The 27,642-nt window shown below is 47.6% G+C and overlaps 1 protein-coding gene across 1 annotated transcript; it reads right to left on the bottom strand.

The window, feature by feature from the left end:
* Nucleotides 1–3,443: 3,443 nt before the first annotated feature.
* On the bottom strand, nt 3,444–27,164 carry ca7 (carbonic anhydrase VII). Its single transcript, XM_072279210.1, has 6 exons — nt 27,086–27,164; nt 18,468–18,589; nt 17,273–17,368; nt 15,487–15,549; nt 13,757–13,912; nt 3,444–3,772 (listed from the first exon to the last, which is right to left on the bottom strand). The coding sequence occupies exons 1-6, from the start codon at nt 27,147–27,149 to the stop codon at nt 3,647–3,649; spliced, it is 627 nt and encodes a 208-aa protein (XP_072135311.1). The 5' UTR covers nt 27,150–27,164; the 3' UTR covers nt 3,444–3,646.
* Nucleotides 27,165–27,642: the final 478 nt, after the last annotated feature.

The raw sequence follows: 27,642 nt of genomic DNA, 5'->3' as shown, positions 1-27,642 counted from the left end.
GGGTCGCTACTGTGGTGCTGCTGGCAGTACACCACCGTGTGTACAAACTTCCTGAAGCAGCTCAACAAACTATTGGATAGGAATTCCAAAAATTCACTGCCCTTTGAGTGAAAAAAAAATCCTTCTATACCTAAACCCTTAAACAGCTAAATTGTTTATTCACAAACTGTGCTCCCCGACACCGGATTCCTCAGTGAGAGGCAAACAGCCCCCTGCCCCTCATCTACCAAACCCTTTGAAAATGTCAGTGCGATCCCCCGTCCCATCATAAACCCAAGAGAGTACAGTGCCAGTCTCCTCTAAACCTCCTTGCAGAGCAAAGCCATCCCCACCCCCAACCCTGAACCAGTCTGGTGAATGTTCGTCGCTCTCCCACTTTTGCAAGTACATCTTTTTTTAGGTAAGGAGTTTAAAGCTGTGAAGATCAAAAATAAAACAGATGCTGGTAGTCAGAAAACAGGAAACAGGAAACACTCAGGAGGTCAGGCAGCATTTGTAGGGAGAGAGGCAGCGATAATGCTTTCTGTTGAAGAGTCGCTGAGGAAAGTTCTCTGACCGGGAATGTTGGCTCTTTCCATGTCTGCTGGTGCAACTTGACCTGCTGAGTATGTACAGTCATTTCTGTTTTTATTACAGATTAAAACGACACCCAATATTATAAGACCATAAGATAAGGGAGCAGATTTAGGCCATTCCACACATCAAGTCTGCTCCACCATTCAACCATGACTGATTTTTTTCAACCCTATTCTCTCACCTTCTCCTCATGACCCCTTAACCAATCAAGAATCTATCAATCTCTGTCTAAGTGCGTCCAATGACTTGACCTCCAGAGTCATATGTGGTAATGAGTTCCATAGATTTAGGACCTTCTGACCAAAGAAATTGCTCTTCATCTCTGTTCTAAGTGGACATCCCTCTGTTCTGAGCCTGTGCCCTTTGGCCCGAGACGCACCCACTATAGGAAATATCCTCTGCATAGCCACTCAATTAAGGCATTTCGTATCTGACAAGTTTGATTGAGATTCCCCACCCCCCCCCGCCCCGTTCTTCGAAATTCCAGCAAGTACAGGCCCAGAGCCATTAAATGTTCCTCATGCATTAAAGCGTTCTTTCCCAGCATCATTCTCGTGAACCAGCTCTGGACCCTCTCCCACGCCAGTACTAAACTGCTCGCAATACCGCAGATACGATCCGACTGATCCATCAGCTTTACATCCTTGCTTTTATGTTCTAGTCCTCTCAGAATGAATGCTAAGATTCCATTTGCCTTCCTCACCATTGACTCGACTTACTGATGAACACAGAGAATCTTAAAGTGTGTGTGTCTGTGTAGAAGACAGTGATTGTAAACACCATGTGTCCCTTCTCTCTGAAGACCTAATTATCAGAGATAAATTCCATGTTAATCCAAAGGTTCAGACTTATCTTTGTCATGCTTACCACAATCTGAGACAATCCTTGACAGCTGGTCACTACTAAAATGCAGGAAGTTACCTGCACAATGTTAGGCAGTGGTCATGGGTTAAAATGGGCACAGAAAAGCTCCCCAGAACAGTAAGAGGTGAAGCAATAATGTGTTTCGGTGAGGGGCAGGGGACAGAGAACAGCTCAGGATATTTGAAGTGAAAGCTAGACAGGGGCCTCAGAAGAAAATCTGGCTGAGTGGTGCCACAACAACAACATCTCACTCAATGTCAGCAGGACCAAGGATCTGATTATCGACTTCAGGAGGAGGAAAGAGCCAGACTTCATCAACGGATCAGAGGCAGCAACTGTAAATTACTGGGTGTTATCATTTCAGAGGACCCGCCCTAGACTTTTCATCTTATGTTCTCGATATTTATTGCTTAGTTATTCATTTATTATTATGACTTTGCTTGACTTTTGTCTCAGGGTTGTATCCTAGACCTATATCTACTTTAATAATAAATTTACTGCGAACTTGGGACTTGAATTAAGGTCCCAGACAGCTGATGCGGGGGCTCTGCTCAGGCATTGGAAGACATGTTTTCTGGAGTGGGATTTGAGGCCCTGCTCTTCTGTCAGGAGCAGTACTGCAGCTTAGTGGTTAACATAACACATTATAGTGCCAGTGATCCAGGTTCCGTTCCCACTGCGGTCTGTAAGGACTTTGTACGTTCTCCCCCGTCAGCACGTGGGCTCCCTCCCACTTTCCAAAGATATACAGGGATAGGGTTAGTAAGTCATGGGTGTGCTACGTTGATGCTGGAAGCACGGTCATGCTCGCGGGCTGCCCCCAGCGCATCCTTGGATTGTGGTGGTCGTTAGCACAAACGACACATTCCACTGCGAGTTTCGAGGTGCATGTGATAGATAAAGGTCATCGTTAAGCTTTCTGACTTACAGGATTTCCTGTCCTCTGTGTCGCTGTCCCTGCGGAGTACAGTGAGGTCTGTGACCCATCACCGGTTTGCAGAGGCAAGGTTTAGGGGGAAACAGTGAATAACCCCACCCTAGGGCAAGCCCCACTGCTGAGGGTGAAGAAGGATCTCTGTGTCCTTGCGGAGCTAGGAAGTCGAGCACCAGGAAGGAGTCGCAAATCTCCTCATTGCTTTGGTCTAACAAAACGCAAAACAAATAAAGGCTATAAGATGTAGGAGCAGGATTAGGCTATTCAGCCCATCATGGCTGATTCATTTTCCTGTCACAAGATCTCAAGGAGTAATTGATATAAGTGTGGGGTGTGCGTGGTCAGGAGAAGGAAATGAGCCCCCACCAGATTCAGGCATTCAGTGTGCCAGACGAACTGCTCTGACACTACAGGACCATAAGACCATGAGACATGGGAACAGATTAAAACCTTTAGCCCATCGAGTCTGCTCTGTCATTAACCCTGTACGTCTTTGGACTGTGGGAGGAAACCCATGTGGTCACGGGGAGAACGTACAAACTCCTTACAGACAGCAGTGGGAATTGAACCCAGATCACTGGCTCTGACTTACCCCTCTCAACCCTATTCTCCTGTCTTCGCCCTGTAACCTTTGATGTCCTGATGAATAAATCATCCTCCGCCTTAAATGACTTGGCCTCCACAGCTGTGCGTGACACAAAATTCCACAGATTCACCTCCCTCTGGATAAAGAAATTCTCCCTCATTTCTGTTCGAAAGGGACGTCCCTCTATTCTGAGGCTGTGCCCCCTGGTCCTAGACTCCCCCACTACAGGAAACGTCCTCTCCACATCCACTCTATCTAGCCCTTTCAATATTTGATATTAAGCTGTTAATACAGTACAGGCAGGAAAGCAGCTGATTTAGAACAGAAATCCCACAGTCAGTGTGGGTGCTTGCTGCTGTGATCTTTCATTGAGTTCATGTTCTCCGTATTAAATATTCTTTTATTTGCACAGGTCTTCTGAACATTGGCTCTTTGTCAGTCTTTATTTATGCATAGATTCTATTGTATTTATTTTTCTCGTAAATACCTGCAAGAAAGTGAATCTTAAGGTAGAAATGGAAACATGGATAATGAATGTACTTTGAACTGAGGTGGATGATATAACGAGGGGTTGTAAAGATAAGTTACAGGCCGATTCCTCTCCGGTCCTGTACTGCTGCTTGCTCCGTCCTTGGCCCCATAGGCGGCTTGGTGGGTTTTAACCAGGGGCTGGCGAGAAGACTGGGCTACGACTGGAAAGAGGCAAAGACAGTCCTGCCTTTGAGGGGTTGTGGGGGTCGGTAGTTGTCCACCATTTGCAACTTCTGCGACTCGGTCTCTCCGGAAAAGAGCAGCATCCGGAACTTATCCATCTGCAAGGAAACAGGGAAGCAGGGAGTAATGGCGGTCGGATAGCAAGCAGCCTTTCCTTAGCTGCAATTAGAATCCCAATCTCGGAATGGTTGAAGAAGGGGGTGGATAGTTCAGTGGAACGTGGTAATTTGCAGGACAAACTAGGGCAGGACTTGCGCAGTGAACTGTAGGGCACTGAGGTAAGTGCTAGCTATGGCAGCTGGTGGTTAGCTAGACTCTATATCAGACCGAGTTTGCAGTTCAGTTCCAGCAATGTCCATATAACCATATAACAATTACAGCACAGAAACAGGCCATCTCGGCCCTTCTAGTCCGTGCCAAACTCTTACTCTCACCTAGTCCCACCGACCTGCATTCAGCCTATAACCCTCCATTCCTCTTCTGTCCATATATCTATCCAATTTAACTTTAAACGACAACATCGAACCTTCCTCAACCACTTCTGCTGGAAGCTCGTTCCACACAGCTACCACTCTCTCAGTAAAGAAGTTCCCCCTCATGTTACCCCTAAACTTTTGCCCTTTAACTCTCAACTCATGTCCTCTTGTTTGAATCTCCCCCACTCTCAATGGAAAAAGCCTATCCATGTCAACTCTATCTATCCCCCTCATAATTTTAAAAACCTCTATCAAGTCCCCCCCCCAACCTTCTACGTTCCAAAGAATAAAGACCCAACTTGTTCAACTTTCTCTGTAACTTAGGAGATGAAACCCAGGTAACATTCTAGTAAATCTTCTCTGTACTCTCTCTATTTTGTTAAGATATTTCCTATAATTCGGTGACCAAAACTGTACACAATACTCCAAATTTGGCCTCACCAATGCCTTGTGCAATTTCAACATTACATCCCAACTCCTATACTCAATGCTCTTATTTATAAAGGCCAGCATACCAAAACCTTTCTTCACCGCCCTATCCACATGAGATTCCACCTTCAGGGAACTGTGCACCATTATTCCTTGATCCCTCTGTTCTACTGCATTCTTCAATGCCCTACCATTTACCATGTATGTCCTATTTTGATTAGTCCTACCAAAATGTAGCACCTCACATTTATCAGCATTAAACTCCATCAGCCATCTTTCAGCCCACTCTTCTAACTGGCCTAAGTCTCTCTGCAAGCTTTGAAAACCTACTTCATTATCCACAACTCCACCTATCTCAGTATAATCTGCATCGTTACTCATCCAATTTACCACCCCTTCATCCAGATCATTAATGTATATGACAAACAACATTGGACCCAGTATAGATCCGAGGCACACCACCAGTCACCGGCCTCCAATCTGACGCACAGTTATCCACCACTACTCTCTGGCATCTTCCATCCAGGCACTGCTGAATCCATTTTACTACTTCAATATTAATACCTAACGATTGAACCTTCCTAACCAACCTTCCATGTGGAACCTTGTCAAAGGCCTTACTGAAGTCCATATGGACAACATCCACCGCTTTACTCTCGTCAACTTTCCTAGTAACCTCTTCAAAAAATTCAATAAGATTTGTCAAACATGACCTTCCAAGCACAAATCCATGTTGACTGTTCCTAATCAAACCCTGTCTATCCAGATTATTATATATACCATCTCTAAGAATGCTTTCCATCAATTTACCCGCCATTAACGTCAAACTCACAGGGCGATAATTGCTAGGTTTACTCTTAGAACCCTTTTTAAACAATGGAACAACATGAGCAATACGCCAATCACCCGGCACCATCCCCGTTTCTAATGACATTTGAAATATTTCTGTCAGAGCCCCTGCTATTTCCACACTAACTTCCCACAAGGTCCTAGGGAATATCCTGTCAGGACCCGGAGACTTATCCACCTTTCTATTCCTTAAAAGCTCCAGTACTTCCTCTTCTTTAATCATCATAGTTTTCAATAACTTCCCTACCTGTTTCCCTTATCTTACACAATTCAATATCCTTCTCCTTCGTGAATACCTAAGAAAAGAAATTGTTCAGAATCTCCGCCATCTCTTTTGGCTCCACACATAGCTGTCCACTTTGATTCTCTAAGGGACCAATTTTATCCCTCACTATCCTTTTGCTATTAATATAACAGTAGAAACCCTTGGGATTTATTTTCACCTTACTTGCCAAACCAACCTCATATCTTCTTTTAGCTTTTCTAATTTCTTTCTTAAGATTCTTTTTACATTCTTTATATTCCTCGAGCACCTCATTTACTCCATGCTGCCTATATTTATTGTAGATATCTCTCCTTTTCTGAACCAAGTTTCCAATATCCCTTGAAAACCATGGCTCTCTCAGACTTTTACCCTTTCCTTTCAACCTAACAGGAACATAAAGATTCTGTACTCTCAAAATTTCACCTTTAAATGACCTCCATTTCTCTATTACATTCTTCCCATAAAACAAATTGTCCCAATCCACTCCTTCTAAATCCTTTCACATCTCCTCAAAGTTAGCCTTTCTCCAATCAAAAATCTCAACCCTGGGTCCAGACCTATCCTTCTCCATAATTATATTGAAACTAATAGCATTGTATCACTGGATCCAAAGTGCTCCCTAACGCAAACCTCCGTCACCTGCCCTATCTCATTCCCTAACAGGAAATCCAACACTGCCCCTTCTCTAGTTGGTACCTCTATGTATTGCAGCAAAAAACTATCCTGCACACATTTTACAAACTCCAAACTATCCAGCCCTTTTACAGTATGGGCTTCCCAGTCTACGTGTGGAAAATTAAAATCTTCCACAATCACAACCTTGTGCTTCCTGCAAATATCTGCTATCTCCTTACAAATTTGTTCCTCCAATTCTCGCTCCCCATTTGGTGGTCTATAATACACCCTCATAAGAGTTACTACACCTTTCCCATTCCTCAATTCCACCCAAATAGCCTCCCTAGACGAGCCCTCTAATCTATCCTGCCAGAGCACTGCTGTAATATTTTCTCTGACAAGCAATGCAACACCTCCCCCTCTTGTCCCTCTGATTCTACCACACTTGAAGCAATTAAATCCAGGAATACTTAGTTGCCAATCATACCCCTCCTGTAACTATGTTTCACTAATAGCTACCACATCATACTTCCAGGTATCAATCCATGCTTTAAGCTCATCCACCTTTCTTATAATGCTCCTAGCATTAACATAAATGCATTTAAGAAATTTTCCACCTCTTACTCTCTGTTTATCACTAATGGTGCAAACAACTTTACTATTTTCTTTTTCTTCCTTCTTCCCTACATCTGTTCCTACACTCTGGTTCCCCTCCCCCCTCATATCTAGTTTAAATCCACTGGAGCCTCTCTAGCAAACGTACCTGCAAGAACATTTGTCCCTCTCCAGTTCAGATGTAAACCGTCCCGCCGGAACAGGTCCCACCTTCCCTGGAAAACTGCCCAATTATCTATAAATCTGAAGCCCTCCCTCCTGCACCATGTCTTCAGCCACATGTTGATCTGCGCCATCTTACTATTTCTAAACCCGCCTGCATGTGGCACTGGTAGCAATCCTGAGATTAATATCCTGGAGGTCCTGTCCTTTAACTTGGCGCCTAACTCCCTAAACTCACCTTTCAGGACCTCCTCACTCTTCCTACCCACGTCATTGGTCCCTACATGGACCACGACATCCGGCTGCTCACCCTCCCTCTTGAGAATACCAAGAACTCGATCCAAGATATCGCGGACCTTGGCACCAGGGAGGCAACAGACCATCCGGGATTCTCGATCTCTTCCACAGAACCTCTTATCTGTCCCCCAAGGAGTAAGGAGTTTTGTACCCTGTAAACTGCATGGGTTTCCGCATGCACTCCAAAGGCGTACCGTTAGAAGGTTAATTGGTCATTGTAAACTGCCCCATGGTTAGACTAAGTTTAAATCGGGGATTACTGGGCAGTGTGGCTTGTTGAGCTGGAAGGACCGGTTCTGGAAGGAAGACAGGGAGAGGAGAGGGAGAGAAAAAAAAGGGAGTGAAAGTGAGTAAGAGTGAGAAAGAGAGAGAGAGAGAAAGGAAAAGGAGGGTCTGGGAATACAAATCCATAATTTCTTGAAAGTTGCATCACGGGTAGATAGGGTCACAAAGAGAGTTTCTGGCACCTTGGTCTTCATAAATCGGCACTGAGTACAGGAGCTGGGATGCGAAATGAAGTTGTTACTGAGGCCTCATTTGGAGTATTGTGTGCAACTTCTTTTAGACCAGTACAGCACAGGAAGAGGCCCATCGGTCCACAATGTTGTTCTCAGCTAATTGAACGAGTATTTACAAGGATGGTGCCAAGACTTGACGTCCTGAGTTATTGGGGAAAGGTTGAATAGTTTAGGACTCTTTTCCTAGACTGTGGCAGAAAGAGGAGAGATTTCATGGAGATTTACAAAATTGAGGGGTACAGATAGGGTAAATACAAGCAGGTTTTTCCCACTGAGGTTGGGTGAGACGAGGATAAGAGGTGAAACATTTAAGGGGAACTTTTTTACTCAGAGGGTGGTGCGAGTTTGCAACATTTAAGTTTGGAAAGGTGCATGGATGGAAGGGTTGTGTGTAGGTGAGGTCAATAGTGACTTGGCAGAATAGCAGTTTGCACGGACTAGATGGGCCGAAGGATCTGTTTCTGTGCTGTAGGCTCTGTGACTCAATAATTCTAGGCAAAGGAGTTATATAACCGCATAATCCAAAACAGATGGAGAGTCTGGTTAACACACAAAATACTGGGGGATCTCTGCAGGCCAGGCAGTATCTACGGAAGGGAATAAACAGTCAATGTTTTGGCCCAAGATCCTTCATCAGGAATAAACAGCAACTGCTTTTCCCTCCACAGATGCTGTCTGACCTGCTGAGTTTCTCCAGCACTGGAATATTGCTCAAGGGTCTGATTACTTTGATTGGCTGGGGAGGGGAGGGTGGGAGAGAGGGAGGGGGGAGAGAGGAGGGGGAGGGCAGGGGAGGGGAGGGGGGAGAGAGAGAGAGAGGAGGGAGAGAGGGCGGGGGGAGAGGGAGATTGGTCACTGATTGGCTGTCATGCAGGAATCCTGGTGTCTTGATATCTGATCTATCCCTGTGAAATTTTGGCAGTACCCTTGCCTCACAGATGGAATTAATACACACAGCAGGATACCAGAGTGATAGGCTGACAAGGGGAAAGAGGCAGAGTTTCCACCGGAGATAAAAACTGAAGCTTTATGGTATCAGACCTTATTACCTCTCGTCCTCTGGAACCTGGGGACCATTATCAATATCTTTATAACCTCATAACTCTATCAGCTGAATCTAATGAGGGTCAGATTAATCATTAACAAACCGTTAACATCAAATGGTGTCGAGGCCACTGGAAGCTCGTAGCTCTTGTTTGGATTTGACTATACAGTACCCTCACCCCTCCATGTCACGTTAAAGTCAACACTGTGCTGTCTGGGTGACCGGGTGGGAGGGAAGGCCTAGTTGCGGTTGTTCCACTGAACATAGTTCCCATGCTGTGTTGGTGCCCGAATCTGTGGTGGAACTTGTGGGTTGCTGTCTGCCAGTTTGCTTTCCTTCTCCTCTCTCCTTCCCCACCTTCTTATTCTGGCATCTTCTCCCCTCCTTTTCAGTCCCAAAGAAGGGTCTCAGTTCAAAATGTCGACTGTTTATGCCTCTCCTTAGATGCTGCCTGACCTGTTGAGTTCCTTCAGCATTTTTTGTTTGTTGCTCAGGATAGACTAAGAACAAACTGAGTATGCACAAATAACAAAATTATATTCTACCATAATTTATAAAACTCTGGTATCCCTTCTCTTGCCCTTTCACCCATGGTCCCCTCTCCTCTCCTATCAGATTCCTCCTTCATCAGCCCGTTACCTTTTCCACCTTTCACCTCCCAGCTTCTTACTTAATTCCCCTTCCCCCAACCACCTGACTTCACCTATCACCTTCCAGCTTGTCCTCCTTCCCCTCCCCCACCTCCTTATTCTGGCATCTTCCCCTTTCCTTTCCAGTCCTGCTGACAGACTTTGGCCTGAAACTCTGGCAGTTTATTCCTCTCCATAGATGCTGCCTGACCTGCTGTGTTCCTCCAGCATTGTGTGTGTGTTGCTCGGTATGGTCTGATAAATAAATGTGAACTTGAACCTGCTTCCCGCGGGTGAAAAACACTGCAGAGGAGTGCCTGAAAAGACCCATTCCACTTTAATTATGAATCCAGGGATTCTGTGGTGGGAATGACTCACAGCTCTTCCCACAGTAAAGAGAATGACTCCACGATCCTAGCTCCTCCTCCGTGGATTCTGCCCACATCTCTTCACCTCACCCCCTTCCGTGTGTCACGTTCCAACAAGATTACTTGCAAAAGAAAACTGCCTACCCTCTCTGTCAAGAGTTTCAAATCGACGGCTCCTTGTCCCTGACCCCTGAACCTAAGGGGGCCTGCTTTTTACATGGAGAAAAGACCGTTGTCATACCCCATCCCTTCTTCAAGATTCAAGATGGTTCAGTGTCATTTCCAGTACGCAAGTGTAAAGGAGAACAAAATAATTGTTACTCCAGATCCTATGTAGCACAAAAAACCACAATAAGATAAAGAACACAATAATAAAAAATGCCCAATAAATATAAATACAAACGACAGCCTAGATACGTAAATTGATTGTATGTCCATAAAGTGACACTAGGCACAGGAGTGTCTGTACATAAGGTGACTGACAGGAAATGATACAGTAGTGGTGGTTGGGGGTGTGGAGGGGTGGGTTAGTGGGTGGAGGCATTGATCAGTCTCATTGCTTGGGGAAAGTAACTGTTTTTGAGTCTGGCCGTCCTAGTGCAGATGCTATGTAACCTCCTCCCGATGGGAGTGGGACAGACAGTCCATGAGCAGGGTGGCTGGATCCTGGCCCTTTTGCCGGCTCCTTTCTGTATATATGTCCTTGATGGTGGGGGGATCTTATGGTCCAATTACCTGGCAGGGAGCTGGCAAGGACTGCGTGGCCTCCCTCTGGCTGTAACTGAGCAGTGATTGTCTGGAGGGGGTGAGGCACCTTCTCAAGCCACTGCATTCCCTTTGATGAAGGGCCACCCACGAGGAGAGAGTTTAGCTGAAGTCGGAGTACTGTACTTCAAACAACTAAATTGCAGAGTTTGAGAGGGTGAGGCAGTGTGTAGGAACCCATTTCCTCCAGCAGATGCCAGTGTGAGTTAGGGCCGGGAGGAACAGACTGGTGGTTAGAACAACACCATGACAGTGCCGGGGATTATCAATAGGGGTTCATTTCCCACTGATGTCCGTAAGGAGTTTGTACATTCTCCCCACGATCGTGTGGGTTTCCTCTGGGTGCTCTGGTTTCCTCCCACACAGCAAAAAGGGTATGGTTGGAGTTAGTACGTTGTGGGCTTGTGATGTTGGCACCAGAAGTGTTCCCCCAGCTCATCCTCGGACTGTGTTGGGCGTTTCCTTGTTTGCGTTGATGTACATGTGACAAATAAAGCCATTCTTTCTTTGGTTCTTTAAGAGGATACGAGGGCGCCATGATAGTGTAGTGTTTAGTGTGACGCCATTACAGTTTGGGATGCTCTGGAGTTCAGAGTTCAATACTGGCACAGTCTATACGTTCTCCCTGTGAACACCTGCATTTCCTCCAGGTGCTCTAGTTTCCTCCCAAAGTCCAAAGACGTACCAGTTCAGAGGTTAATTGGTTATTGTAAATTGCCCTGTGATTAGGCTAGGGTTAAATTGGGGGTTGCTGGGTGGTGTGGCTCAGTGGGACAGGTGGATGGATGGATAAATAGATGGACAGATGGATGGATAGATGGACAGATGGATGGATGGACAGGTGGATGGATGGATGGACAGGTGGATGGGTGGATAAATAGATGGACAGATGGATGGTTGGATGGACAGATGGATGGATGGATGGACAGATGGATGGATGGACAGGTGGATGGATGGACAGGTGGATGGGTGGACAGATGGATGGATGGACAGGTGGATGGATGGACAGGTGGATGGGTGGATAAATAGATGGACAGATGGATGGATGGATGGACAGATGAATGGATCAATGGACAGATGGATGGATGGACAGATGGATGGATCGATGGACAGATGGATGGATGGACAGGTGGATGGATGGACAGATGGATGGATGGACAGATGGATGGATGGACAGGTGGATGGATGGACGGACAGGTGGATGGATGGACAGGTGGATGGGTGGATAAATAGATGGACAGATGGATGGATGGATGGACAGATGGATGGATCGATGGACAGGGATGGATGGATGGACAGATGGATGGTTGGACAGATGGATGGATGGACAGGTGGATGGGTGGATAAATAGATGGACAGATGGATGGATGGATGGACAGATGGATGGATCGATGGACAGATGGATGGATGGACAGGTGGATGGATGGACAGGTGGATGGGTGGACAGGTGGATGGGTGGATAAATAGATGGACAGATGGATGGATGGATGGACGGATGGATGGACAGATGGATGGATCGATGGACAGATGGATGGATGGACAGATGGATGGATCGATGGACAGATGGATGGATGGACAGGTGGATGGATGGACAGATGGATGGATGGACAGGTGGATGGATGGACGGACAGGTGGATGGATGGACAGGTGGATGGGTGGATAAATAGATGGACAGATGGATGGATCGATGGACAGATGGAAGGATGGACAGATGGATAGATCGATGGACAGATGGATGGATGGACAGGTGGATGGATGGACAGATGGATGGATGGACAGATGGATGGATGGACAGGTGGATGGATGGACAGGTGGATGGGTGGATAAATAGATGGACAGATGGATGGATGGATGGATGGACAGATGGATGGATCGATGGACAGATGGATGGATGGACAGGTGGATGGAAGGATGGACAGGTGGATGGATGGACAGGTGGATGGATGGATAAATAGATGGACAGATGGATGGATGGATGGACAGATGGATGGATCGATGGACAGATGGATGGATGGACATGTGGATGGATGGACAGGTGGATGGGTGGGTAAATAGATGGACAGGTGGATGGATGGATGGACAGATGGATGGATGGACAGGTGGATGGGTGGACAGATGGATGGATGGACAGATGGATGGATGGACAGGTGGATGGGTGGACAGATGGATGGATGGACAGATGGATGGATGGACAGGTGGATGGATGGACAGATGGATGGGTGGATAAATAGATGGACAGGTGGATGGATGGATGGACAGGTGGATGGGTAGATAAATAGATGGACAGGTGGATGGATGGATGGACAGATGGATGGATCGATGGACAGGTGGATGGATGGACAGGTGGATGGGTGGACAGGTGGATGGATGGACAGGTGGATGGGTGGATAAATAGATGGACAGGTGGATGGATGGATGGACAGATGGATGGATGGACAGGTGGATGGGTGGACAGATGGATGGATGGACAGATGGATGGATGGACAGGCGGATGGATGGACAGATGGATGGGTGGATAAATAGATGGACAGGTGGATGGATGGATGGACAGATGGATGGATCGATGGACAGATGGATGGATGGACAGGTGGATGGATCGATGGACAGATGGATGGATGGACAGGTGGATGGATGGACAGGTGGATGGGTGGATAAATAGATGGACAGGTGGATGGATGGATGGACAGATGGATGAATCAATGGACAGATGGATGGATGGACAGGTGGATGGATGGGCAGGTGGATGGGTGGACAGATGGATGGATGGACAGGTAGATGGATGGACAGATGGATGGATGGATAAATAGATGAACAGATGGAATATTCAAACACAGTGAATGGTGGGGTTCTGGAACCCACCAGGTGTTGGAGGGGGTTTGGTAGAGGTTTGGTACATATCCACCTACACGGTTATGTACAGGGTATGGGCCAAGAGCTGGGGCAGGTTTAATCTGGTCCACATTTGGTTGACACAGACGAGATGCTCTCCTCCTGTGGGACGGTGACACTATTGGACAGTCGGCAGCTCCGGTTCCACGTGAAGACTCACCTGCTTCTCAGACACAGCAATGGGTTCCCTGAAGACAATCCAGGTCACACTCTCGTGGAGCGGAGGGGTGGTGAGAGAGCCCGCGTACGTCCAGTAATCCCTGCACTTTGGCAGCAGGCACTGTGGGTTAAAGTCCTTAAACTGGGCCTCTGTTTCCTGTCAAGAGATCAATAGAGATTGGCATTGGTAAATGGTTTATCATTGTGGCATGTACTGAGATGCAGTGAAAAGCTTTCATTTCATTGTTCTTTCTAGGTGAGTCATTTCATGCAGGAAGGGGAGGGGAGGTGGAGATGGAGGCGAGGGAGAGATGGTGATGGAGGAGAGGGGGAGGTGGCATGGTAGTGTAGCAGTTAATGTACTACTACTTTACAGTGCCAACAACTCTAAGTTCAATTCCCATTGTTGTCTGTAGGGTGATTTTATGTTCTCCCCATGACGGGTGGTTGAGGGATAACTGTTTCTGAACCTGGTGGTGTGGTTTCTGAGGCTCCTGTACCTCCTTCCTGATGACAGCAGCAAGAAGAGACACTTGCCAACCTGTACCTCTTTCATCATCATCATCATGTGCCACGTTGTATGATATCATCATCATCATGTGCATGTTGTATGACATCATCATCATGTGCCATGTTGTATGATGTGGTCATGATCATCGTCTCATGACCATGATTGTTCTTTGCAAATTTTTCTACAGAACTGGTTTGCCATTGCCATCTTTACAAGATGGGTGACCCCTGGCCATTACTAATACACTTCAGGGATTGTATGCCTGATGTCTGTGGTTGCATAACCTAGACTTGTGATATGCACCTGCAGCTCATATGACCATCCACCACCTGCTCCCGTGCCATTACGTGACCCTGATCAGAGGGCTAAGCTGGTGCTACACCGTGCCCAAGGGTGACCTGCAGGCTGGTGGAGGGAAGGAGTACCTTATGCCTCCTTTGGTACAGACATGTCTCCACCCTGCAAGGCACAGTGTTTGAGCTACAGAAAAAGTACAAGGCACATAGAGATCCAGCTCAGGTAGAGAGCACAGGAACCGGCCCTTCGGCCCAACTCATGCATGCTGACCAAATGCCCATCTGAGCTAGTCCCCTTCAGGTCCTTAGATGTTTAGATTAGATCAGCATTGTTTGTGACAACGACCAACACAGCCTGGGGGCAGCCCGCAAGTGTCGCCACGCTTCTGGTGCCAACATAGCATGGCCACAACCCATTAACACCAACTGTAAGCCTTTTGGAAAGTGGGAGGAAACCAGAGCTCCCGGAGGAAAGCCACACGGTCATGGAAAGCATAGATAGGGTAAAATGTCTAATACTAGAGGGCATGTATTTAAGGCGAGAGAGGGAAAGGTCAAGGGACATGTGTGAGGAAAATGGAGGTTGCCGGGGATGATGGCGGAAGCAGGTGCAACAAAGATGGATATGCAGGAAGCAGAAGGGTATGGACTGTGTACAGCAGAAGGGATTAACTTAGTCAGCACATACATTGTGGGCTGCAGGACCTATTCCTGTTCTGTACCGCTCCACGTTCTGAGAAGGACATTGAACCCATCTTTTTACCATGAGGCGAAGTTTCAGCCTTTCCCCAAAGAGGAGCAGGAAGAACCCTGGGCACATGGTGAGGCCTTCACTCTACTTCCCAAGCCAAGTCACGATGGCGGCCAAGTCAGTCACGACAGTGGCCAAGTCAGGATGGTGGGGGCTGATCTGCCCCTCCTCACCTTGAATTTCACCATGTACAGGGCATCCGTCAACCTGTGCAGATGGGCGTGCCTGTCGCCAGTCTGAAAGAGAGCAGGATTTTAAAGTATGCTGGATTATTTCAGTAAATGGCACCTCTATTAAATTAGCATCCTTATAAGAAAGAAACAGGCCACTCAGCCCTTCTAGTTGCTCTTTATTCTCTGGACTAGCCCCATCCCAACCCCTCCTCCTTTGATTTCTTCCTCATTTCCCTTTAAAAGGTCCCCACTTTTCAGCTCAGCCCCCTTCCTTGTGGGTTGGGGAAGTTTCTCCCAGATTCCCTGCTGGATTTATGATACTAAATGGGAAAGGCCATTCGGCCCATCCATTTTCTCCAATCATTCAAAGATTGAAGAGTTTGAAAGATTACCTTTTTTTGTCATGTGTACATTGAAACATACAGTGAAATGCATTGATTGTGTCGATGACCAACACAGTGCGAGGACGTGCTGGGGGGAGGACACAAGTGTTGCCAAGCTTCCGGTGCCAACACAGCCTGCCCACAACTTACTGACCCTAACCTGTACGGTACGCCTTTGGAATGTGGGAGGGAACTGAAGCACCTGGGGGAAACCCACACAGTCACAGGGAGAACGTACAAGCTCCTTACAGACAGTGGGGGAATTGAACCCTGCTCACTGGTACTGTAAAAAGTGGTGCACTGACTGTTCTGCCCTCAAGGGCAGCACAGGTAAGTTACAAGGTTCCACCTTGATAAGGCCACATTCAGAACAGCCATAATTCAATGGAATAACAGGGCAGGTTTGAGGGGACGAATGGCCTACTTCTACAGAACATAGAACAGTAAAGCATAGGTACAGGCCCTTCGGCCCACAATGTTGAGCCAAACCAATTAAGTTAGTAATCAAATGGCCAACTAAATTAATCCTTTCTGCCTACATGAAGTCCATATCTCTATGTATCTGCCTCTACCACCACCCCAGGCAGCACATTCCAGGCATCCACCACTTTCTGTGTAAAAACTTGCCCCTCACATCTCCTTTGAAATTACCCCCTCCCACCTTAAATTGTATTAGACATATCAGCCCTGGGGAAAAGATACTGTCTGTCTACTCTATGTATGCCTCCCATAACGTTATAAACCTCTATCAGACCTCTCCTCAGCTCCGTCGCTCTCTCTTCAAATCCACAACATCCTGTTTGTATCTGCCCCACTCCCAACTAAGTAGATTTCAGATAACAAAGATGAGTAATTCTCCTCTTTTTAAAAAGGAGAGCTGTATTTCCAAAAGCAAACACGAGGAAATCTGCAGATGCTGGAAATTCAAGCAACACACACCAAAGTTGCTGGTGAACGCAGCAGGCCAGGCAGCATCTCTAGGAAGAGGTACAGTCGATGTTTCGGGCTGAGACCCTTCGCCAGGACTGACAGAAAGAAGAGATAGTAAGTGACAGTCTCGGTCCTAAATGTCGACTGTACCTCTTCCTAGAGATGCTGCTTGGCCTGCTGTGTTCACCAGCATTTATTTTGTGTGTTGGTGTATTTCCAACATAATTTGCTGATTAGAGAAGATGGGGACAGGTAAAAGACTGAACACTCCAACAAAGTCCTCGTGTGGAGGCCAGAGCAAACAAACTCCTCCCAATAAATAATCTCTCTAGAAAAATACAATGAATGGAGGACTGACAGTTTAAAAATTCTAGACCCAAAATCACTCTTAGCCACGCTGTCAAGTTTGCTGGACGGGGAGGTCCACCACCACGTTCAGCTGGAAATGACACTGTCGCTACAGGGCAGCCTACCTCCAGGAACACAGCGATCACTGCCAGTCCATCGGCTTCCACCGCTGCCTCTCCAAACGTGTTATACTTAGTGGAGTTCCAATGGACCAGGTGAAGCTACAAGGACAGAAGGAAAAAGAAAGTGAGATTGCTAACTGGAAAGGGTGAGCAGTTTCAGGCTCCCGGGCATCAACATCTCTGAAGATCTATCCTGGGCCCAACACAGTGATGCAGCTACAAAGAAGGCATAACAGAGGTTATACTTCATTAGGCGCTTGAGGAGAATTGGTGTGACATCAAACGCTCTTGCAATTTTCTACAGATGTACCTTGAAGAGCATTCTGACTGGTGGCATCACAGTCTGGTGTGGACGGACCACTGCACAGGATTGGAAAAAGTTGCAGAAAGTTGTAAACCCAGCCAGCTCCATCATGGACACTAGTCCCCACACCCCCACCATTTCAGTTTTTAAAAAAAGGTGAAGAGGTAATGCAGATGCTGGAATCTGGAGCAACCACAAACTGCTGGAGGAACTCAGTGAGTCAGGCAGCATCTGTAGGGGAGAAATGGTAGTCAATGTTGCAGGCCGAGACCCTTCGTCGGGACTGTCTTTGCCCCTCATAGACTCGAGTGCGATGTAGAACATAGAATGTAGAAACCTACAGCACATTACAGGCCCTTTGGCCCACAAAGTTGTGTCAACATGTAACTTAGAAACTATTATGGCTAGACAAATTCCTTCTCATCTCTGTTCTAAATGGAAGTCCCTCTATTCTGAGGATGTGCCCTCTAGTCCTAGACTCCCGCACCATAGGAAACATCCTCTCCATATCGACTCTATCTGTGCCCTTTGGTCCTAGACTCACCCACTATCCTCTGAACATCTTCTCTATCTAGGCCTTTCAATGTTTGATGGGTTTCAATGAGAATCCCTTCACTTCTAAACTCCTGTGAGTACAGGCCCAGAGCCATCAAACACGCCTCATATGTTAACCCTTAAATTTCAGGATTCATTCCTGTGAACCTCTTCTGGGGCCTCTCCAATGCCAGCACATCCTGTTTTAGATATAGGGCCCAAGACCGCTCGAAGTGCCCGAGTGCATTCCTATGTTGCTGGCTGATTGCTAGGGTTACATAATCCGGAGGCCGTGGTTCCAATGAAAGCACAAGTCCTGCCTCGCCTCAGCCAATACTCACTGCCAGGAAGCTGGCTCACCTCTCCCGGGTAGGACCTGCCGTTGACGGTGTGCTCTGAGCCCTGTTGGTCATCCTTCTGCCCCCAGTGGAAATGGAACTGCTTCAGTCTGTAGGGCCACTCCAAGGGGCCGCCGCTGATCACTGAGAGGGAGAAGCACAGAGAAGGTCAGAGAGCACAGAGGTCAGGAGCGATGTGTCCCACTCTCCTCCTGCCCCTTCGCTCAGCTCGGGCATCGCAGACATAGGGGCAGGGGCAGGCAGGAGGCAGGGACCAAAGCAATGATTGATAGCCGGTGGAGGGTGGAGAATAGGAGAGGTCTGGAATGTAGCAGCTTGGGGGACTGCTTCTACCAAACCCAATCCTGCTTTCTTTCATCCTCGACCCCACATCACCCTCCCCCACCCAACGTCACCCTCCCCACATCACCATCACCCAATTCCCCCTTCTTACATCGTCGACACCACATCACCCTCCCCCACCCAACGTCACCCTCCCCACATCACCATCACCCAATTCCCCTTCTTACATCCTTGACACCACATCACCCTCCCCCACCCACCATCACCCTCCCCCACTCAATGTCACCCTCTCCACATCACCATCACCCAATTCCCCCTTCTTACATCGTCGACACCACATCACCCTCCCCCACCCAACGTCACCCTCCCCACATCATCATCACCCAATTCCCCTTCTTACACCCTCGACACCACATCACCCTCCCCCACCCACCATCACCCTCCCCCACCCAACGTCACTCTCCCCACATCACCATTACCCATTTCCCCTTCTTACATCCTCGACACCACATCACCCTCCCCAACCCAATGTCACCCTCCCCAAATTCTCTCCCCACATCCTCTCCCCACATCACCCACCCAGCATCACCATCACCCAGTCCCCTTCCCATGTCAGCCACACCTCCTTCCCCTCCCCCAACCAATCCCTTCTCCAACACTCCTGTCCCATGTCACCCACCACCCAACTTTCCCCTCCCCCATGTTAACCCCACTCCCCCACATCCGTAAGGAGACTCTGTACGTCTTCCCCGTGACCAAGTAGGTTTTCCCTGGGTGCTCCGGTTTCCTCCCACATTCCAAAGACAAATTGTCCCATGACTAAGTTAGGGTTAATCGGGACGTGGGGCTGTGGAGCAGTACAGGTCGAAGGGCCGGGAAGTCCTACTCCACACTGAATGGCTAAAAAAATTTTAAAACACCGCCCTTTTCATGACTCCCTCCCTCCCATTTCAACTGACCGACTCCTCCCCATGTCACCTTCTGTCAACCCAACCCCCTCAACCCAAGCCCACCCCTCCCAGTGCACCGGGGGGGGGGGGTGACAATGTTGTATTAGGAAATTAACCATGATATCTTCCCCATCGCTATGTCCAAACCCGGCACCTCCCTTCCCAACAGTACCGTCACCAGGGAGGCTGCAGAGGTTCACAAAGTTGCAACATTACCCCACTGCTCTTGAACTCAACCCCCCACCTCCATCTAATTAAGGCCGACAGACCACACGCCTTCTTCACCACCTGATCAACTTGTGCAGCAACTTTGAGGAATCTGTGGATGTGGGACTTTCTGCTCCCCCACACTGCTAAGAACCCTGAGCCAGATTGTTGGAAGAAATATCCAGTTTGTTTTTCATCTTGTTCTTTTCCTATTGCCTTTTTAATGTCACCCATTGTAAGTAATGACATATTGCATCCTGTTCTGAGTGTCACTCTTCAAGGGAGAGAGAGGGACAGACAGAGAGACAGAGACAGAGACAGAGACAGAGACAAAGAGGGCCAACAGCATCATGGGCACTTGCCTCCCCTGCATCGAGGATCTCCTCGAAAGGCAGCATCCATCGTTGAGGACCCTCACCATCCAGGACGTGCCCTCTTCTCATCGCTAACACCAGGGAGGAGGTACAGAAGGCTCACACTCATTATTTCAGGAACAGCTTCTTCCCCTCTGCCATCAGATTCCTGAATGGACAATGAACCTCACTATTTTTTGCTCTCTTTTTGCACCAATTATTTAATTTTATTTATAGATAAATTTCTTATTTCAATCTATAGTTTATTATTATTATGTATTGCAATGTACCGTTGCCATAAAAGAACAAATTTCACAACATACGCGAGTGATATTAAACTTGATTTTGACAGACAGAGAGAGAGCGACAAAGAGCGGCAGACAGAGACAGAGGTGCAGAGAGACAGACGGGAGTAAAGGATGGGAAGAGGCAAGAGGTAGAGGCTGGAAGGGCAGGCTGAGTGTGGGGACGGAGATCTGTGGGTGGGGGTAAGACAGCCCCCCACTGAGGACCAGCCGGTGTGTTGGTACATTTCTCTGTAGAAGCCAGAAGCCGCTGTTTGTTGTGGCTTCCTACAGCCACTCAGTCCTGTGCTCCTTGTACAATCACAGACCTCTGCCCAACCCAGCAATTTGTCTCTGCATTTAGCACAAAGTCATCATTTACCCAAACCAAGGGAGCCGGTATCCCCAAGGCCTTTCATTAGATCAGTCATGAAACCACAGAGAGGAAATGATTGTTAACAACGCACACAAAATGCCAGGGGAACTGAGCAGATCAGGCAGCATCTATGGAAATGAACGGTCAATGCTTTGCACCGAGACCCTTCATCAGGACTGGAGAGGAAGGGAGAAGATGCCAGAATAAAAATGTTGTGGGGAGGGGAAGGAGGAAGCTAGAAAGTGATATGTGAAGCCAGGTGGGCGGGGAGGGGGGGGAATGAAATAAGAAGCTAGGTGATAGGTGGAAAAGGTAAAGGGCTGAAGAAGGAGGAATCTGATAGGAGAGGAAAGTGGAGCGTGGGAGAAAGGGGAGGAGGAGGGAAACCAGATGGAGGTGATAGCAGGAGAGAAGAAGAGGTAAGACTGGGGAAAAGAAGAGAGAGAGGGGAGGGGTAAAGAAAAAAAATAAATAAAATTTATCAGAACAAGAAATCAATGTTCATGTCATCCTTAAACTGTCGTCTGTCCAACCAGCACTGGTCCCACACAAGAGTTGCATGAGACTACAGATGCTGGAGTGACAATCGCCTTCCCCTCCTCACCTCCTCACCCCCACAAATGCTGCTTGACCTGCGGAGTTCCTCCTGAAAAACGTTTGATTCCCTGACCCCGCACGGGTGTGGACGCCTCATTGTCAGTGCTGAGTTCCTGCTGGATGTCAGACGAGGAACTACGGGGTGGCGGAGGGCAAAGGGAAAGATCTGCTGACAGACTATGAACTATGGGGTAGGCTTGGGAAACCAGGAAGATCTGCTGACAGACTATGAACTACAGAGCAGGGGAGGTTAAAGGGGAAGAACTGAAGGGTGGGGATGGGAAGCCAGATAGATCTGCAGAAAGACTCCAGACAGCACAGTAGCATGACAGTTAGAGTAACTGAGGTGTATGGGGTGTCCAGGGAGGGGTAGCATCTCTGATGAAGGGGCTTGTTGTGTCCAGTCTGGGGCAGCTCACTCACCTTTGGTCCTCACCAGACACTCAGTTCTCACCTGTGGGTACAAGTCACTGTTTGTATGTGACAGCAGCCTCACCCCCATACACCACTTTGACCAGCCAGCTAAACTGGGTGAGGGTAGCTGGAGGCCTCACACCCAGTGAGATAGGGACATGCCTGCCCTAGCATGAAAGGCAGCTCCAGTGGACTGGGAGGACGAGATCTCCAGTGGGATCCAATGGCCAGGAAGACGGGTCTGCCATGCTTTGTGGAGAGCGAAGGGCTTGATAAGCCATAGAGGAAGACATGGTCATCCAGTTTTGCGACAACGAATTTGAGACTTTCAAGGTCTAGCGAGTGGAACTGCCCCAGTACCATGGCTTTTCCACTTTAAAATCTGTCCCCCACAGGTCTCCTGTCATTGTCGGACAACCACTTTCACAGTGCCAGTGATCCAGGTTCAGTTCCCGCCATTCAATTCCGTAAGGAGTTCTTACGTTCTCCCTGTGACCATATGGATTCCCTTGCACATTCCAAAGACCTACGGGTTAGCAGGTTAATTGGTCACATGGTTGGAAGGACCTGTTACTATACTGTGTCCCTCAATAAAGACCCCTGCTGCTGCTGTGGGAAAGGTTTTCATCAACAGATCCTCCCACTGGTGTTCATTGCCTTCATCCCACCAAGCACTTCCCAAGCCCACCACCTCGACTACAGAGTCACGAAGCACAGTCTCAGGCCCTTCAGCCCAATTCGTCCATGCTGACCAAGATGGCCATGTAAGACAGTCCCATTTGTTTATATCAGGCCCATGTTCCCCTGATGGCCGTCCGTCATGTCCGACGACAACACTCACTCTGCATCTCACCTGCTATGGACACAAAGGTGACTGTGGAGTCCAAGTCTGGAGCGAGAAATGCATTCTCATTGAGCACAGGGGAACTGTCCTGAGTTAACTGGAGGTATTGCTCTTCCAGCTTTCTGTCACTCCAGGGCAGCCAACACCTCAGGACCCACACCACCAGGTTATTACCCATCAACCATCAGTGTGGATAACTTCACTCACTACAACACTGAATTGATTCCACAACTTATAGACACACTTTCAACAACTCTACAGCTCATGTTCTCAATATTTACTACTTTCTTATTTATTGTTATTACTTAGTTTTTTTTATATTTGCACAATTTGTTGCCATTTGCACATTGATTGTCTGTCCACTTTTGCTTGTGTGCAGTTTTTCCATTGATTCTATTGTGTTTCTTTGTACTTCCTGTGAATGCCTGCCAGAAAATGGATCTCAGGGTTGGATATGATGACATCTCTGGACTTTGATAATAAATTTACTTTGAATTTTGAAATTTTACTTTGAAGCCCAGTAATGTTGCAATGGATCTATCATGCACCCTCTCCAGCTTAAGGACAACGGCAGTAGAGATACGGTGCCTGCAGGCCCCACCACCCTGACTGACAGCCCTTCATCACTGGGTCCCCTGTCCAACAGCACCCATGGGAGCATCTTCACCCAAGGGACTGCAGTGGTTCAGGAAGGCAGATCACCCCCATCTTGACCCGGATAATCCCAAATGGCCAATAAACAATAATCTTGCTTGTGATCAGAATAAGGTTTAATGTCACTGGCATATGTCATGAAATTTGTGGTTCTGCTTCAGTAGTACATTGCAATACATAATAATAAATTTTAAAACCTCCAAAATACAATAAGCATCTGTAAAAAAATTGAATTAAATAAGTAGCGCAAAAAAGAGCCCAAAAAAAGAGGTGGTGTTCATGGGTTCATTGTCCATTCAGAAATCTGATGGCAGAGGGGGAGAAAGGGTTCCTGAGACATTGAGTGTGTGTCTTCAGGCTTGATGGCAGCCATGAGAAGAGGACATGCCCTGCGTGATGGGGTCCTCCGTGATGGATACCACCTTTCTGAGGCATGGCCTTCTGAAGGCGTCCTGGATGCTGGGAGGCTATAGCCCATGGTGCAGCCGACTGAGTTTACAACTTTCTGCAGCTTTTTCCTGATACCAAGTGTGCGAGTGAATGAGGGAATTAGTTTCTGCTGACACAGCACTCTGACCCTCTGCTATGTCATGGTTTGAGTGTCTGAATTAAAGCATGATTGCTGCTCCTTTATCTCTTATAGCCTGAACCATAAATATGTTCCACACGCAGTTCCAGAGAAATAATTAACTGGCTGAAGAATGCAGGGAAAAGCTGTTGCAGCTGCATATTTCATATCTATGAACGTTCGCAGTGCATTGCCAACTGCTGTAAAGAAAAGGGAGGGTGATGGGGGGGGGGGTGGCATCCATTAGTCTCGCGAGACCATGGATCTGCACCTGGAAAGTCCCAGGGTGCAGGCCTGGGCTAAGTTATATGGAAGACCGGCAGTTGCCCAAGCAGCAAGTCTCCCCTCTCCACACCACCGATGTTGTCCAAGGGAAGGGCATTAGGGCCAATACAGCTTGGTACCGGTGTCGTCGCAGGAGTTGCCAGAACGAGGCTTAGGGACTCCAGCTCCGGATTTCCCCTCGGGGTTTACTCCCGAAGCCTTTCCCATGAGTGGGTATGGCCGCAAGGCAGCAGAGGTTTGAAATCAGAGTTTTCCCTCTCTTAGATGGACTGCCTTCCCGGGCTGATGAGCATATATGTATGTCTGGTACAGGGCCGGACCCAGGATCTGACAGAGAGTGACAAGACAAAGTTTGGCCAATTTAATCGCCAGGCCAGACTGAAAAGGTTGGGGTGTTGGAGCCAGACGCAGGGGACAGGCTGGTGTTCAGCTCACTGCTCAGTGTGGTTTCCTCATCTCTCTGCTGAACTGAGACAGTGGTTGTTGCATCTAACGGGCTCCTGGACTGACTGTGGTGATGACTGGCTTCGTGGCTGTGGACTCACTTTGTTGAACTTTAGTTCTGAATGTTATGTGCTTACTTTTATTGTCTGCATGATTTGTTTTTATTTGCATATTTGGTGTTTGATGAATTCTTTAGAGTCTCTTTGTTTGGTGGCTGCCTGTGAGGTTGGATGTAGTATACATACTTCGATAATAAATGTACTTTAAACTTTGAACACTCTTCCTCTCTCTGACACATACACACACACACACACACACACACACACACACACACACACACACACACGGAAGTGCATACACACAAGACAACGTTACACTCCAGGGTGAAAGAGAGACATACACACACGCACACTCAGAAGAGGGAGTGTGAAGAGGCAGAGTCAAGTAGGTTCCTCTGTAAGGTCATGGACTGGACTGGGCACTGCAAATGACACCAGGACTGAAGGAGTTAACTGCGTTCTGATCACACAGAGTACTCATCCTCTGCAGAGTTCAGAAAATTGAGGGAAGATCTAAGGTCGCCTTCCAATGGTTAAATGGACTGGAGCAGGTGGATGGAGAGCAATTGTCAGGTCTATCAACGGGAGTCCTCAGCCCAGTCCCTCAGAGGCTGATAAGTCAAAGTTCAAAGTAAGTTTATTATCAAAGTACATATATGTCACCAAATGCAACCCCGAGATTCTTTTTCTTGCAGGCACTCATAGTAAACATGATGAAACACAATAGCAATGAAAAACTACACATAACAAGACAGACAAACAACCAATGTGCGATAGACAACAAACTGCGCAAAGATAAAAAGAGAATAATAAAAATAATAATAAATAAATAAGCAATAATTATTGAGAACATGAGATGAAGGGTCCTTACAAGTGTGTCCTCAGGTTGTAGGAACGATGGGATGAGTGAAGTTGAGTGAAGTTATCCCCTCTGATTGAGAGCCTGATGGCTGAGAGTTAATAACTGTTCCTGAACCTGGCGGTGTGGGTTCTGAGGCTCCTGTACCTTCTTCCAAGGGAAGAGAGCATGTCCTGGATGGTGGTGGGGGGGTCACAGATGATGGATGCTGCTTTACTGTGACGACAGCTGAGTGAAGCCAACACCTTTACACAGGTATGAACAGTAGAGCAGAGCTACTAGGACTTGATGTTTCAATTCCTTTGGTAAGTTGGCACTCTCAATATTGGCAGTGGGCTTGGAGTGGTTTCAAGGAAGGTAGGTACGTCATCGGGGTCATCTGGTGGGCACCCTCCTCCTTTGACGTTTCATTGATAAGCCCACGACGTCTCCAGAGGTCTCAGCGGTGCTACCTGGTGCCCCAGATACACCCCCCTCAGTTCCATACCCTCCTGTCTTCATCTTGCAGCCCAGTTGTTGTCTTTCCTTTTAATCCAAATCCAATTGCTGCTTTCTTCTACTGCATTTGACAAGGACTTGACTGCTTGTTGGAGGGAATGACCCCTCACCCCCATCTTCTTCAATAGACTGGTTGTAGATGTAGCAACGAATCCCCTGCATCCCACTTCTACAGGGAAAATCTTGGTCTTCCAGCCATTCTGGGCAGCTTCAGTTGCCAGTTCAGAGTACTTGTTCTTTTTCCTCTCATAAGCTTCTTCAACACCATCTTCCCATGGTACTGTCAATTCCACAACATATGCCAGCTTGGCTGTTGTGGACTGCAGGACCGTGTCTGGCTGGAGTGTTGCAAATCTATCTGTCCCAAAGCTGGACATTTCAGCTCTGAAACTGATACAGTTTTGTTGGGGAAGGTATTCAGGAAGACGTATCAGAGGCAGGTCAGCCAGGATCTTGTTGAATGGACAATCAGACTGGTGAGGGCAGTCTGGCCTTTTCCCTTTCCCAGTCCTTCAAACAAATCAGGACATGGAGGAAGGAATGAAGAAGAAAGTCTCGATAGAATGGATGTAGGGATGATGTGGGGGCAGAGGGCCAGAGGGCACAACCTCACAATAGAAGGCTGTTTACGTCAGTGACCAACGATGTGATGCAAGTGTCACCACACATTCCGGTGGCAACGTAATATGTTTGGCAGAGCACGACCAGCAACAAAACTACCATAGCAAAAACGAGCCCCTTTTCAACACACACACACGGACAGTCGTCAAACCCCAGCACAGGCTGTCTTCAGCCTCCAGTAAACTCGTCTACCTTCTGGATTTAACCTGCATTTGCTATTTTTATTTCAGATTCCCAGAATCTGTGGGGACTTTTTAAAAGTTTTCCTCCGCTTCCCTGTAAGAACTGAGTCCTTACAGTTCACACATTGTTAACTTCCCTCACCTGTCTTATCGTTGCAGTCCTCAAACTCCACCACAACCGAGTGCCCATTGTTGCAAATGGCCATCGAGGAGCAGCCACTGTAGGCTACACTGAGCGGCTGCAGCTCGGCATTGTAGACTGCCTCAGCAGGAACAATGTTGATAGGCGACTGACGGTCTCCCTGGGCAAATGGGAAGTACTTGTACCAGTTCAGTGGACCTGTAAGGGAAGACAGAACTCAGAAGACACAAGAGTCTGCCAACGTCACAATCCAGAGTGTCAAACAAAACACTGGAGGGACTCGGCTGGTCAGGTAGGGTCTGTGGAGAGAAGTGGAGAGTCAAGATTCAAGATTGTTTAATGACATTTCCGAGGACTGCCCCTGTCTGCAAATGGAGTAGCAGTATTTTTGTGCTGCTCTTAGTTTTCTTTCTCTCCCCCAGTTTAAACTTTGAATTTAAAATTTTTATTTGCTGATTCTTGAGGGGGAACAATATGTCTATGTCTACGAGGAGTGGGAAGAATTTACCTGAACCTAGTGATAAAGGTAATGGGAAAGGAAAGGTGCAAAAGGAAAG

Source organism: Mobula birostris, chromosome 15 (genome assembly GCF_030028105.1).
Source record: "Mobula birostris isolate sMobBir1 chromosome 15, sMobBir1.hap1, whole genome shotgun sequence".
NCBI classification, from domain to species: domain Eukaryota; kingdom Metazoa; phylum Chordata; class Chondrichthyes; order Myliobatiformes; family Myliobatidae; genus Mobula; species Mobula birostris.
Note: the sequence above shows the minus strand (reverse complement) of the source record. Positions and strands in the feature narration are given on the sequence as shown.